At 45.8% G+C, this 16,047-nt stretch overlaps 1 protein-coding gene across 1 annotated transcript in view; it reads left to right on the plus strand.

Annotated features, from left to right (window-relative positions):
* Window positions 1-16,047, plus strand: part of LOC122554658 (dysferlin-like) — a 283,205-nt gene that overhangs the window by 190,134 nt on the left and 77,024 nt on the right. Inside the window, exons 16-17 of the mRNA XM_043700348.1 lie at window positions 9,704-9,885; window positions 14,750-14,890. Of these exons, the coding sequence (XP_043556283.1) occupies window positions 9,704-9,885; window positions 14,750-14,890 (323 nt within the window). The remainder of the gene's footprint in view (window positions 1-9,703; window positions 9,886-14,749; window positions 14,891-16,047) is intronic.

A 16,047-nucleotide genomic window follows, 5' to 3' on the forward strand; every position in this document is an offset into this window, starting at 1 on the left:
TGTGTGTGTGTGTGTGTGTGGTCCACATGTATACATACATACAGAAGTACAGGAGTGCAGAGACAGAGAGGACCTGAGCACCAAAACAAGGCCAATGTAGAAATGAACAGCTGCACTGGGAAAAGTTACAAAAACGAAAGTCAGTGGGGAAGTAGTGGTGGGGGCGGGTGGGGGTAGATTGTGGGGGGAAGGAAGACGGGGATCCAATTTAGAACTGGAAAATCCCAGTTGTGGACGTGCTGTGATGTCGGTTATAAAGGTCAGGCTGTGCAGGCTGTGGAAAGAATGCCCATTTTTAAACAGGTCTCTTTTCTTCCTGGTGGTTTCTAGAGAGTGACAGTGATTGAGAGCTCGCTGTACGAGCTGTAACATTCAAGATCCTTTCCGAAGCCGTTGCCAGCGAGAGTTCTTATATATAGATATATTTATTCTTGTTTATTGTGAAAAGTAGCCCAACTGGGGACCATTGGAAATTCTTGCAGCAGCAACCTAATGACCTCAGGAAAAAAAAGGGTTTTTGTTTCCACTGATGGTTCCTAACTTTGAAATGAAAAGAAACAGTCAATGACTTTCTCACAGGGGGGAGGTTTTAACACCTTCTGTCTCCAGCTCACCTTGTTTCTCCTCCGGTTTGAAAATGTGTTGCTGGAAAAGCGCAGCAGGTCAGGCAGCATCCAAGGAGCAGGAGAATCGATGTTTCGGGCAGGAGCTGGCACACTTTCCTCATTAAAAAAGCCATTCTCCTTTGGTTTGTCAACTTCTGTCCTGCCTTTCCTTTCATACTTTCTCATGGCCCTCCTGACCCTATCACCCCGCGGCTGGGAATCTTATAGTGGAGCATGAGGCCTTTGGGCCCTTCACACCTGTTGCTGGCCCAAGGAAAATTGCTGAGGTCCCAGAGAATCAAGGGGCTGCCCTCTCTCATCAGAGACAGAGACGACAGATGGTGAATTTTACCTGAGGGTCACCACATCTCAGAGAAGGCTTTTTCACTGGAGCGTAGGAGGTTGAGAGATGACTGTATTGGAGGCTCATACAATCATGAGGGGCGTACATAGGGTGACTGGTAGGATGAAAGTGAGGACTGCAGATGCTGGAGATCAGAGCTGAAAATGTGTTGCTGGAAAAGCGCAGCAGGTCAGGCAGCATCCAAGGAGCAGGAGAATCAACGTTTCGGGCATGAGCCCTTCTTCAGGAATGAGGAGGCCAAGCGTGGAGCGGAGAATCCGGAGGGAGGTCTGCTGCTGGAGGCTTCGGATTTGTTGTAGGTACTGGTTGTCCTGGTTGGGTACAAATTTTGTTGGTCTGAACGTAGTCCGGAGTCCGTGCAGGGTCAGTTGGTTCCGTAGGCAGGTGCTGAGGAAGGAGATGTGGCTGTGGTTGCAAGTCTGTTTGAGAACGTGGCTGAAGAGCTTCTGGGCAGAGGAGATGACCTGGGGGGTGCAGTGAGAGAGGGACTCACTGAGATCCTTGTAGAGGGAGGAAGAGAACTTCTTCAAGGAAGGCATCCTTGTAAGAGGATTCGCAATGGGTTAAAATCTTCTAGGAGAAAGTGAGGACTGCAGATGCTGGAGATCAGAGCTGAAAAATGTGTTGCTGGAAAAGCGCAGCAGGTCAGGCAGCATCCAAGGAGCATGAGAATCGACGTTTCGGGCATGAGCCCTTCTTCACGAATGAGGAGCCCTTCTTCAGACCACCTCATTCCTGAAGAAGGGCTCATGCCCAAAATGTCGATTCTCCTGCTCCTTGGATGCTGCCTGATCTGCTGCGCTTTTCCAGCAACACATTTTCAGCTCTGAATGGTAGGATGGGCAATTTCAAGATGAGGGGGCATATTTTTAAGGTGAGAGGAGAGAGATTTAAAAAAGACATGAGGGCAACCTTTTTACACAGAGATTGGTTCGTGTGTGGAATGAAGGGAATGGTGGATGTAAGTATAGTTACAAAGTTTAAAAGATACTGATAGGTACGTGAATAGGAAAGGTCTGGAGGGATATGGGCCAGGGAATTCCATGGATTCACAACCCTCTGGGTGAAGATGTTCTTTCCCAATTCAGTCCGAAATCTGCTCCCCCTAATTTTGAGGCTATGCCCTCTTGTCCTAGTTTCACCCACCATTGGAAACATCCTCCCTACTTATATCAGTCTATACCTTTCATTATTGTGTATATTTCCAAAAGATCCCCCCTCATTCTTCTGAATTCCAATGAATATAATCCCAGTCTACTCAGTCTCTCCTCATAAGCCAACCCCCTCAACTCCGGAATCAACCTCGTGAACCTCCTCTGCACCCCCTCTAGTGCCAGTACATCCTTTCTCAAGTAAGGAGGCCAAAACTGCACAGAGTACTCCAGGTGTGGCCTCACCAGTACCTTACATAGCTGCAGCATAACCTCCCTGTTTTTAAGCTCAATCTTTTTAACAATGAAGGACAAAATTCCATTTGCCTCCTTAATCACCTGCTGCACCTGCAGACCAACCTTCAGGGGTTCATGCACAAGGACACCCAACTCCCTCTGCACAGCAGCATGCTGCAACTTTTTCGCATTCAAAAAATAATCCTTTTTGCTGTTATTCCACCGGAATAGATGACTTCACACTTATTTACATTGTAGTCCACCTGCCAGACCTTTGCCCACTCACTTAAACTATTTATGTTCCTCTGCAAAGTTTCACAGTCCTCTGCCACTCATCTTAGTGCCATCTGCAAACTTCAACACACTACACATGGTCCCCAACTCCAAATCATCTACGTCAGTTGTCAATAATTGCGGTCCCAACACCGATCCCTGAGGCACACCACTAGTTACTGATTGCCAACCAGAACAGCACTCATTTATCCCCAGTCTTTGCTTCCTATTGATTAACCAATCCTCTTGAAGGGCTTTTGCCCGAAACGTCAATTTTGCCTGTCCTCGGATTTTGCCTGACCTCGGATGCTGCCTGAACTGCTGTGCTCTTCCAGCACCACTAATCCAGAATACTCTATCCATGCTAATTACCCATAGCACCTTGCATCTTTATCTTATGTGGCAGCCTTTTATGCGGCAGCTTGTCAAATGCCTTTTGGAAATCTAGATACTCCACATTTACTGGGTCCCCGTTGTCCACCTTGCTTGTCATGTCTTCATAGAATTCCAAAAGATTAGTGAAGCATGACCTGTCCCTTTAATGAACCCATGCTGTGTCAGGGCAATTTTTATTGAGATACCTTGCATTTCTTCCTTGACAATAGAGATAAACCAACTACGACTAACCCAGGAAGTTAGATTAAGTTGAAAGATAAAGCAGATAGATTCAATTCCCTACAGTGTGGAAACAGACCCTTCAGTGCAACAACCCTCTGAAGAGTAACACACCCAGACCCATTTCCCTCTGACTAATGCACCTAACACTATGGGCAATACAAGGACACCCAACTCCCTCTGCACAGCAGCATGCTGCAACTTTTTCGCATTCAAAAAATAATCCTTTTTGCTGTTATTCCACCGGAATAGATGACTTCACACTTATTTACATTGTAGTCCACCTGCCAGACCTTTGCCCACTCACTTAAACTATTTATGTTCCTCTGCAAAGTTTCACAGTCCTCTGCCACTCATCTTAGTGCCATCTGCAAACTTCAACACACTACACATGGTCCCCAACTCCAAATCATCTACGTCAGTTGTCAATAATTGCGGTCCCAACACCGATCCCTGAGGCACACCACTAGTTACTGATTGCCAACCAGAACAGCACTCATTTATCCCCAGTCTTTGCTTCCTATTGATTAACCAATCCTCTTGAAGGACTTTTGCCCGAAACGTCGATTTTGCCTGTCCTCGGATTTTGCCTGTCCTCGGATGCTGCCTGAACTGCTGTGCTCTTCCAGCATCACTAATCCAGAATCCTCTATCCATGCTAATTTATTACCCACAGCACCTTGGATCTTTATCTTATGTGGCAGCCTTTTATGCGGCAGCTTGTCAAATGCCTTTTGGAAATCTAGATACTCCACATCTACTGGGTCCCCGTTGTCCACCTTGCTTGTCATGTCTTCATAGAATTCCAAGAGATTAGTGAAGCATGACCTGTCCCTTTAATGAACCCATGCTGTGTCAGGGCAATTTTTATCGAGATACCTTGCTATTTCTTCCTTGACAATAGAGATAAACCAACTACGACTAACCCAGGAAGTTAGATTAAGTTGAAAGATAAAGCAGATAGATTCAATTCCCTACAGTGTGGAAACAGACCCTTCAGTCCAACAACCCTCTGAAGAGGAACACACCCAGACCCATTTCCCTCTGACTAATGCACCTAACACTACGGGCAACTTACCATGGCCAATACACCTGCACATCTTTGGACTGTGGGAGGAAACCGGAGCACCCGGAGGAAACCCACGCAGACACGGGGAGAATGTGCAAACTCCACACCCACAGTCACCCGAGGGTGGAATTGAACCTGGGACTGTGGTTTTGTGAGGCAGCAGTGCTAACCACTGAGCCATCGTGCCGCCCCAAGATAAGGGGACCGAAACCAGTGATAGCCCCAAAGACTGGGATAAATTCAGAATCCAGCAAAGGAAGACAATAGAGATAATAAAGAGAGAAAAAACGAACTACAAGAGCAATATAAAAACTGACAGTAAGAGCCTCTTTTACTACATATAAAGGAAGGGAGAGGTCAAAATGGACGTGGGCCATTTGGAAAATAAATCTGGGGAGACAGTTTTTGGGGAACAAGAAAATAGACAATAGACAATAGGTGCAGGAGTAGGCCATTCTGCCTTTCGAGCCAGCACCACCATTCATTATGATCATGGCTGATCATCCTCAATCAGTATCCTGTTCCTGCCTTATCCCCAAAACCCTTGATCCCACTATCCTTAAGAGCCCTATCCAACTCTTTCTTGAAAGTATCCAGAGACTTGGCCTCCACAGCCTTCTGGGGCAGAGCATTCCATACATTCACCACTCTCTGGGTGAAGAAGTTTCTCCTCAACTCTCTTCTAAGTGGCCTACCCCTTATTTTTAAACTGTGTCCTCTGGTTCGGGACTCACCCATCAGCGGAAACAATGTTTCCTGCCTCCAGAGTGTCCAATCCTTTAATAATCTTATACGTCTCAATCAGATCCCCTCTCAGCCTTCTAAACTCAAGGGTATACAAGCCCAGTCGTTCCAGTCTTTCAGCATAAGATAGTCCCGCCATTCCGGAAATTGACCTAGTGAACCTACGCTGCACTCCCTCAGTAGCCAGAATGTCTTTCCTCAAATTTGGAGACCAAAACTGCGTACAATATTCCAGGTGAGGTCTCACCAGGGCCCTGTACAGCTGCAGAAGGACCTCTTTGCTCCTATACTCAATTCCTTTTGTTATGATGGTCAGCATGCTATTAGCTTTCTTCACTACCTGCTGTACCTGCATGCTTGAAATGGCAGAGGAATTAAGCAAATAATTTCCATCAGTTTTTACGGTGGAAGATAGTTTCAGCATTCCATTAATATTAAACAGTATGGAGGAGGAATTAAGTTCCATCACCATCAATAGACAAACGAATCCCCTGGCCCTGATGGCTTGCACCTGAGGATCCGAAATAGGGAGCTACTGAGATAGTGGATGCATCAGTTATAATTTTCTAATAATGGTTGGATTCTGGAGAAGTAACAGAGGATAGGAAACTGCTAATGTAATACTAATATTCACAACGAGAGGGAGGCAAAAAGCAGGTAACTGGAGGCTGATCAGCCGAGCATCTATTGTCAGTAAAGTATTGGAAACAATTATTGAGGAATTAACCCCAGAACATTTGGAAAATTATAATCTAATCAAGCAGAGTCAGCTTGGCCTAATGAAAGGGAGATCATGTGAGTAATTTGCAGGTGGTTTTCGAGGAAGTCCCGACCGCAGTGGATAGAGGGGAGCCAGTCGATGTGTTGTATTTAGGCTTCCAGAAGCTGTTCGACAAGCTACCTCACAAAAGGTTAATCTATAAGAGCCCATGGTTTTGAAGGTAGTATATTGGCATTGAAGAGAGAACAAAAGAGTAGAATATTATTTAAATGGAGAGAAACTGCAGAGAGTTGCAACACAATGAGGATGGGAATTGTGCATGAATCAATGAAAGTTAACACAGAGGGCCAGCAGGGAATCAGGAAGATTAACGGAAATCTTCACCCTGATTTCAAGATGGTTGGAGGAGAACAGCACAGAAGTCTTACTCTAACTGTATAACGTGCTGGTGAGACTGCATCTGCAGTACTGTGAGCAGTGTTGGTTCCCTTATTTAAGGAAATGATATTTCATTGGATACAGTTCAGAGAAGGTTCATTAGGATTATCCCTGGTATGGAGAGACTGTATTAAGACCAAAGATTAAACAGGTTGGGATTCTATTCACTGGAGTTTGGAGGAATGAGAGATGATCGCATTGAAACATATCGGACTCTGAAGGGTCAATGCTGAGAGAATGTTTCCCCACATGGAACAGTCTAGGACCAGGGGGGACAGTCTCAGGATAAAGGGGTACCAATTTAAGATAGCGATGAGGAGAAATTTCTTCACTCAGAGGGTTGTGAGTCTTTGGAACTACTTGCCACAGAGAGAGCTGTGGGAGCAGAGTCCTCGTGTATGTTTAAGGCTGAGAGAGATTCTCGATCAGTTGGGGAATCAAGGGTTGGAGGGAAAGGACAGGAAAATGGGTGTGAGCAATATTGGATCAGCCATGGCCCTACAGAGTGGCCAAGCAAGCTTGAGAGGCCGAATGGCCTTCTTCAGTTCTTATGGTCTTATTCTCTGTCCAAGCTAATAAATTACCCAAATCCCATGTGATCTTATCTTGTGTCTGAACTATTTGTACCACACCTTATTAATTTATTATTGTAATAATAAAAGGAGGTGTTAGCAATTCTGAAAGTGTAAAAGTAGATAAGTCCCCTGGGCCAGATGGGATTTATCTGAGGATTCTCTGAGAAGCTGGGGAGGAGATTGAAGAGCCTTTTCCTTTGGTCTTTATGTCATCATTGTCTGCAGGAGTAGTGCCAGACAACTGGAGGATAGCAAATGTTGTCCCCTTATTCAAGAAGGGGGTGGCATGATGGCTCTGCTGCCTCACAGCACCAGGGTCTCAGGTTCGATTCCAGCCCCAGGCGACTGTCTGTGTGGAGTTTGCACATTCTCCCCGAGTCTGCGTGAGTTTGCTCCCACGGTCACAAAGATGTGCAGGTTAGGGTGAATTGGCCATGCTAAATTGTCCATAGTGTGAGATGCATTAGTCAGAGGGAAATGGGTCTAGGTGGGTTACTCTTCGGAGGGTCGGTGTGGACTGGTTGGGCCGAAGGGCCTGTTTCCACACTGTAGGAGATTTAATCTAAAGGGGAGTAGAGACAACCCTGGAAATTGTAGACCAGTGAGCCCTACTTTGGTTGTGGGTAAAGTATTGGAAAGGGTTATAAGAGATAGGGTTTATAATTATCTAGAAAGGAATAGTTGATTAGGGATAGTCAACAAGGTTTTGACTATCCCTAATCAAGGTTGTGCCTCACAAACCTTATTGAGTTCTTTGAGAAGGCGACCAAACAGGTGGATGAGGGTAAAGCGGTTGATGCGGCGTATATGGATTTTAGTAAGATGTTTGATGAGGTTCCCCATGGTAGGCTATTGTAGAAAATATGGAGACATCGGATTGCATGGTATTTAGTGGTTTAGATCAGAAATCGGCTAGCTGAAAGAAGCAGAGGGTAGTGGTTGATGGGAAATATTCATCCTGGAGTTCAGGTAAAGTATTGGAAAGGGTTATAAGAGATAGGGTTTATAATTATCTAGAAAGAAATAAGTTGATTAGGGATAGTCAACAAGGTTTTGTGAAGGGTAGGTTGTGCCTCAGAAACCTTATTGAGTTCTTTGAGAAGGCGACCAAACAGGTGGATGAGGGTAAAGCGGTTGATGCAGCGTATATGGATTTTAGCAAGATGTTTGATGAGGTTCCCCATGGTAGGCTATTGTAGAAAATATGGAGACATCGGATTGCATGGTATTTAGTGGTTTAGATCAGAAATCGGCTAGCTGAAAGAAGCAGAGGGTAGTGGTTGATGGGAAATATTCATCCTGGAGTTCAGTTACTAGTGGGATGCCACATGGATTTATTTGGGGCCCACTGCTGTTTGTCATTTTTATAAATGGCCTGCATGAGGGTGTAAAAGGATTGGTTAGTAAATTTGCAAATTACAGTAAGGTCAGTGGAGTTATGGATAATGCCAAAGGATGTTGAAGGTCACAGAGGGACATAGATAAGCTGCAGAGCTGGACTGAGAGGTGGTAAATGGAGTTTAATGTGGAAAAGTGTGAGGTGATTCACTTTGGAAGGAGTAACAGGAATAAAGAGTACTGGGATAATGTGAAGATTCTTGGTAGTGTAGATGAGCAGAGAGATCAAAGCGAATTACTGTGGATGCTGGAATCTGAAACCAAAAGAGAAAATGTTGGAAAATCTCAGCAGGTCTGGCAGCATCTGTAAGGAGAGAAAAGAGCTGACATTTCGAGTCTAATTGACCCTTTGTCAAACCCTAGCTTTGACAAAGGGTCAGTTAGACTAGAAACGTCAGCTCTTTTCTCTCCTTACAGATGCTGCCAGACTTGCTGAGACTTTCCAGCATTTTCTCTTTTGAGCAGAGAGATCTCTGTGCCCATGTACATAGATCCTTGAAAGTTGCCACCCAGGTTGACAGGGTTGTTAAGAAGGCATACAGTGTGTCAGCTTTTACTGGTAGAGGGATTGAGTTTCGGAATCATGAAGTCATGCCGCAGCTGTACATAACTCTGGTGGGTCTGCACTTGGAGAATTGTGTACAGTTCTGGTCACTGCATTATGAGAAGGATGTGGAAGCTTTGGAAAGGGTGCAGAGGAGATTTACTAAGATGTTGCCTGGTATGGAGGGAAGGTCTTACGAGAAAAGGCTGGGGACTTGAGGCTGTTTTCATTAGAGAGAAAAACATTAAGATGTGATTTAATTGAGACATATAAGGTAATCATAGGGTTAGATAGGGTGGACAGTGAGAGCCTTTTTCCTTGAATGGTGATGGCTTGCACAAGAGGACCCAGCTGTAAATTGAGAGGTGATAGATATAGGACAGATATCAGGGGTAGTTTCATTATACAGAGAGTAGTGAGAGGGTGGAATGGCCTGCCTGCACCAATAGTAGACTCACCAACTTTAAGGGCATTTAAATAGTCATTGAATATGCATATGGATGAAAATGGAATCGTGTAGGTTAGATGGGCTTCAGATTGGTTCCACAGCTCAGCGCAATATCAAGGCCTGTATTGCGCTGTAATGGCCTATGTTCTATGTTCTAAACCCATTATCTACTTCCATCTAGAAGGACAAGGGCAGTAGCTACTTGGGAACACCACCACCTGCAAGTTCCCCTCTAAGCCACTCACTTGGAAATATTTTGCCGTTCCTTCGCTATTGCTGGGTCAGAATCCTGGAATTCTCTCCCTAACGGCGTTGTGGGTCAACCCACACCCAATGGACTACAGCAGTTCAAGAAGGCAGCTCACCCCCACCTTCTCAAGGGGCAACTAGGGACGGGCAATAACGTTGGACTAGCCAGCGACGCCTATTTCCCAGGCATGAATTAAAGAAAACCAACTCTGGCTGTTTGGGTTAAGGGTTCCATGTGTAAACTCACTTGGCTCTTTATCTTCTCGTTACAGACCCATACGCCATTGTCTCATTCCTGCACCAAAGCCAAGCGACTGTGACAATGAAAGGCACCTTGAACCCCACCTGGGACCAGACGCTCATCTTCCATGAAGTGGAGATTTTCAGCGATTCCAGCATCACCACCAATAACCCTCCTAACATTGTGGTTGAGTTGTATGACCACGACACCTATGTAAGCCTGGTGATCAGTATTATTTATATCGCTTGTATCACACAGAAAATTGCAGAGTTCATTTGGCCTGTTACGTAGCCATAGGGAAGGCCATTCAGCCCCTTTAGATTGTTTCACCAGGACAGGAGAAGAGCTTCTTACACAGGTCCTCTGTCTAGGCCCCTCGTGATCTTGAAAAAGTCTTTCAAATCAAATCAAATCAAATCTCCCCCTCACTTTATCCTGTTCAATGAAAACACTTCCAACCTCTCCAACCTGGCTTCACAAACAAAGCTCCTTATCCCTGAAACCTGTGACGCCTCACGGGCTGAGTGCACTGGAAATGAAACTCCACAATTTCTGACGCTGAAGTAAAACGATAGATGCTGGAAATCTGAAACACAGACAGAGAAAAAATAATTGGCAGCATCTGTGCAGAGAGAAACACAGTGAAAGTTTGGGAGTCCAGTGACCCTTCTTCAGAACAGAATTCAATGTTGCGTTTGTTTAAAGGTGACTATCTAATCATGACTGATCGTTGGAAAAGCCCATCTGGTTGAGTAACATCCTTTTGGGGTAAGTAATCTGCCACCTTTCCCTGGTCTGGCCTGTGACTACTGACCCGCAGCAATTTTAATTTATTCATGCGATCAGGGCATTGCTGTATTTATTTCCCATTGCCAGGGGGCATTTAAGAGTCACCCACATTGGCTGTGGGCCTGGAGTCAAATGTAGGCCAGACCAGGTATGGATGGTATAAAGGACTTCAGCGAACCAGAAAGGATTTTCCTGACAATCGGTCATCGTTAGATTTTCAAACCCCAGATTTTAATCAAACTCACATTTCACCAGCTGCCGTAGCAGGATTTGAACCCATATCCCCAGAACATTGCCTGGGTTGCTGCAGTAATAGCCCAGCGATAATGCCACTAGGCCATCACCTCCCCATTGTGGTTGAGCCCCAGCTCCCCTCTGAAATGGCCAAAATACATGGTTAAGAGATTTGTGTCAAGATTGGGAGAGCTGTCTCTCAGATAGTCAAGGAACAGCCTGACATAGTCAGAATCATAGAACTACACCTGACAATGACCCATGCCACTATTACCATCCCTGGTCATGTACTGTCTCCCCAGAGGTGCTGGCACTGTGGTATTCACTCAAGAAGATCAACACCATCCAGGACAAAGCAGTCCACTTGATTGGCACCACATCTACAAGCATCCCCTCCCTCCACCACCGACGCTCAGTAACAGCAGTGTGGACTATCTACAAGATGCGCTGCAGGAATTCACTAAAGATCCGCAGACAGCACCTTCCAAACCCACGACCACTTCCATCCAGAAGGACAAGGGCAGCTGATACATGGGAGCACCACCCCCTGCAAGTTCCACTCCGAGCCTCTCACCACCTTGACTTGGAAATATATCATGGAGTCATAATCATAGAATAATACAGCACCGAAACAGACCCTTCAGTCCAACTCAACCACACTGACCAAGTTTTCCAAACTAAATCCTTCCACTTGCTTGCATTAGGCCCATATCCCTCTAAACCTTTCCTATTATAAAGTCATATCATCCATTCCTTCACTGTTTCTGGATCAGACTGTTGGAATTCCCATCCTAACAGCATTGGATCAGCTGTTATAAATATTTTAGAAGTATCTTCGCCAGTGAACGTACGTTCTGGAATCTCAACCTTTGTATTTTTTAAATATTTCGGGGAATTGGCAGCAATGTGTAACCATTTCTTGAAGCAAAGATCTCCATGTTATTTTTCTACATTTTCCAAATTCCCCGCCACAGAGTGTTTACTAAGTGACGGTTGGCCACGGTCTCAGTGTTCCCGTCTGACGGCACCACAGTGTCGGTGAAACACAGGTTACAACCAGGCACCAAGACAGCTTCAAACCGGGTGGGAGCACAGTGTGTGTGTCAACAGTGAAGTAATAGATTGCTTCCTTGCTCCGAGAGGAATTTCCCGTTTGCCCATCCAGAGGCTGACAGTGGAATTAGGGGAATGCATCAGTGGAAAAGTGCGTTTACCATCTTCCTTCACCCTGGTATCGAGCCACAGTTAGATCACAGCGGGAGAACTCTTCAGGGTTCCACGGAAATGCGTCAGTACCAAATGGGCCAGCATGTCCCTAGTTGCCCCTTGAGAAGGTGGGGTTGAGCTGCCTTCTTGAACCGCTGCAGTCCATGTGCTGTGGGTTGACCCACAATGCCCTGAGGGAGGGAATTCCAGGATCTTGACCCAGTGACAGTGAAGGAACGGTGATATATTTTCAAGTCAGGATGGTGAGTGACTTGGAGGGGAACTTGTCCACAGTCCTTTTCCATGTACCTGTTATCCTTAAACCTCTTGCACAATAACGGGCAATCATCAAAATAATGAGTTCATGAACAGACAGTTTGCTTCATGGAGTAATATTCAAGGTGGTGACAATGGCCCAGTTGAAAATGTGGGTGTTGAGTAACTGAGCAGTACAGTGAGGGATAAAGAAGAGGTGCTAACAAGGCTGGCAGTACTCCAGGTAGAGAAGTCGCCAGGCCCAGATGGGATGCATTCAGATCACTGAGTAAGGGAGTAAATTGCAGAATTGTTGACAGAGATTTTCCAGGCCTCTCTGAACGCAGGATTAGTCCTGGGGGACTGGGGGATATGGGAATGTAGCACTGTTGTTTAAGAAAGGGACAAATGGTAACCTAGGAAAGTACAGACCTTGACATCAATCATGGGAAAACTGATGGAAGGAGGCCATAATACTGGATACAGCGAGAGAAAAACCAGCACTAGACAGCCAACATGGCTTTGTCAAGGACGCGGTGACACAGGCTGAGAGCGGTGCTGTGGTTGTTGTACATTTGGACTTTCAGAAAACAGTTGATGTGATGCCACAGGACAGGAGGGTTTATTAAAATGGGGATTAGAACCAGGACTAAGGAATTTTAGAAACAAGGGAATATTAGAGAGACTGTGCATATTCTCCTTGGATCAGCGAAAATTCAGAGGTGACTTTATTGAGGCGGTCACAATTATGAACAATTTTGACAGGCTAAAGAAAGATATTCTGTTTCCATAGTTGGTAAGTCAGTAACTAGGGCTCACAGTTTCAAGACTGTCTGCAAGCGAGCTAGGAGTGAGATGAGGAGAAACTTCATCACTCAGGGAGTTGTTGGGATTTGGAATGCGCTGCCTGGGAGAGTAGGGGAGGCAGATTCCATCAGAGGGTTCAAAAGAAAGCTGGATACATATTAGTCATGATTCGGAGATGCCGGTGTTGGACTGGGGTGTACAAAGTTAAAAATCACACAACACCAGGTTATAGTCCAACAGGTTTAATTGGAAGCACCAGCTTTCGGAGCGTCGCTCCTTCATCAGGTGATTGTCCAGGCGTCGCTCCGAAAGCTGGTGTGCTTCCAATTAAACCTGTTGGACTATAACCTGGTGTTGTGTGATTTTTAACTGGATATATATTAGAATGGGATGAAGTTAGAGGACTACGGAAATAGGGCTGAAGTGTGGGACCAGCTGGGTAACTCTTTCGGGAGCTGGTGAAAAGGATAGATCAGGGTTCTTTCTGGATGGTATGAACTAAATATGGGCAGCACGGTGGCTCAGTGGTTAGCGCTGCTACCTCACAGCACCAGGGACCCAGGTTCGATTCCAGCCTCAGGAGACTGACTGTATGGAGTTTGTACATTCTCCCCGTGTCTTGCGTGGGTTTCCTCCCACAGTCCAAAGATGTGCAGGTGAATTGGCCATGCTAAATTGCCTATAGTGTTCATGGGTGTGTAGGCTAGGTGCATCAGTTAGGGTGTATGGAGTTTGTACATTCTCCCCGTGTCTGCGTGGGTTTCCTCCCACAGTCCAAAGATGTGCAGGTGAATTTTGCCATGCTAAATTGCCTATAGTGTTCATGGGTGTGTAGGCTAGGTGCATCAGTTAGGGGTAAATATAGCATAGGGGAATCGGTCTGGGTGGGTTACTTTTCAGAGGGTCAGTGTGGGCTTGTTGGGCTGAAGGGCCTGTTTCCACAGTGTAGGGATTCTATATAAAAAAAAATACAGTGGATCTCCAGCAAGATTTGGGGGTTCAGGTGCCTGGCTCTTTATAATGTCACAAATAATCTCAAAATGCTGGCTTTTATATCTGGACGACTGGAGTGCAAGGATGGTGAAGTTATGCCGCATTTATATAAAACACTGGTTCACCACCACTTGGAGCACTGTGAGCAGTTCTGGGCACCACACCTTGGGAAGGGTAGATTGGCCTTGGAGGGAATATAATGTAGGTTTACAAGAAATTACAAGAATGATGCTTGGACTTTAGGGGTTATGTTATGAGGAGAGATTATATACAAATCAGGCCTGTTTTCTCTGGAATTTAGCAGGAAAAGGGGTGATATAATTGAAGTCCGAAAGAACTCAATAGGAAAGGACAGGGTAGCTAAAGATAAACTATTTCCATCGGTCAGAGATTCTGGAACGAGGGGGCAGAGTCTGAGGATTAGGGCCAGAGCGTTCAGGAGAGATGTAAGAAAGCACTTCTCCACACAAGGTAGGGGAGGGGATTGGAACTCTCTTCCACAAAGGGCCTTGGATGTTGGATCGGGTGTTAATTTTAAATCTGAGATTGATCATTTTTTTGTTAAGCAAAGGGATGTGGGTTAAAGGTGGGTACATGGAGATTGGCCACAGATAGCCAGGATTGCATTGAATGAGAGGCTGAATGGCCTACTCCTGTTCCTACATTCCAAGAGTACAGCAATGAAATGATGAACAGAATGGGCAGGTGGACAAAGATGTTTATTTCCCTTATCTCTTTCGCTCTCTCTCTCTCTCTCTCTCTCTCTCTCTCTTCCCCCTACCCCCTCCCCTAGGGGGCTGATGAGTTTATGGGGCGATGTATCTGCAGACCATGGCTTGAACCCTCCCCAAGATTGGCGTGGTATCCAGTGAGAAGAGGCAACAGAAATGCAGGGGAACTCCTGGCTGCCTTCGAGCTCATTCCACGGGAGAAGGTACGTGAACCGTGAAATCCAGCAGCCTTTCCTCCACATGTACAGCAAAGCCCCACCTTTAACAGCATGGTTGAACACATGTTCCAGGACACATCACAGGACGATCATTCAAAAAGAAATCTAATAGCGCATTATAGCATCATTCTGTTGAGTTTATCATAATTTTGTTCAGGCTTAAGTGTCATAAAATTATCTGCAATCCTTTCTCTCCACCATGGGGTAGGAAGTTCTCTACTTATGCCACCTGTATTTACAAACTCTGCCCTGATACATTTGAAGTTTGGCAGCCATTTCTCTCAAGGGGATGCCATGATTGGTTCCGAATGCAACTCGGGATTTTTTTATTCATTCACATAACGTGGGTGTCACTGGCTGGGCCCAGCATTTATTGCCCATCCCGAGTTGCCCCTTGAGAAGGTGGGGGTGAGCTACCTTCTTGAGCCTCTGCAGTCCACCTGCATTGGGTTTGACCCACAATGCCCTGAGGGAGGAAATTCCAGAATTTTGACCTAGTGACAGTGAAGGAATGGAACTGCGATATATTTCCAAGTCAGGATGGTGAGTGGCTTGGAGGGAAACTTGCAGGGGGTGGTGTTCCCATATATCTGCTGCCCTTGTCCTTCTGGATGGAAGTGGTTGTGGGTTTGGAAGGTGCTGTCTGAGGATCTTTGGTGAATTTCTGCAGTGCATCTTGTAGATAGTACACACTGCTGTTACTGAGCGTCGGTGGTGGAGGGAGTGGAGGTTTGTGGATGTGGTGCTGGGCTGCTTTGTCCTGGATGGTGTTGAGCTTCTTGAGTGTTGTTGGAGCTGCCCCCATCCAGGCAAGTGGGGAGTACTCCATCACACACCTGACTTGTGCCTTGTAGATGGTGGACAGGCTTTGGGGAGTCAGGTGATGAGTTACTTGCTGCAGTATTCCTAACCTCTGACCTGCTCATGTAGACACTGTGTTTAATTGTGAATCCAATTCAGTTCCTGGTCTTGCCAGCCCAAGGCTGGATATTGTCAAGGTCTTCCGTTGAACCTGGTTGGTTTCCTGCTGCTAACCCTCAGCCAGGTCCTCAGTGTGTTCCTCAATCCCCAATTTAGAAAGCTGTCTCCAGAAAGGAGAGGTTCCTCTCACAGAATCACAGAAGGATAGTGAAGCACCCAGT

This window comes from Chiloscyllium plagiosum, chromosome 1 (assembly GCF_004010195.1).
Source record: "Chiloscyllium plagiosum isolate BGI_BamShark_2017 chromosome 1, ASM401019v2, whole genome shotgun sequence".
NCBI lineage: Eukaryota > Metazoa > Chordata > Chondrichthyes > Orectolobiformes > Hemiscylliidae > Chiloscyllium > Chiloscyllium plagiosum.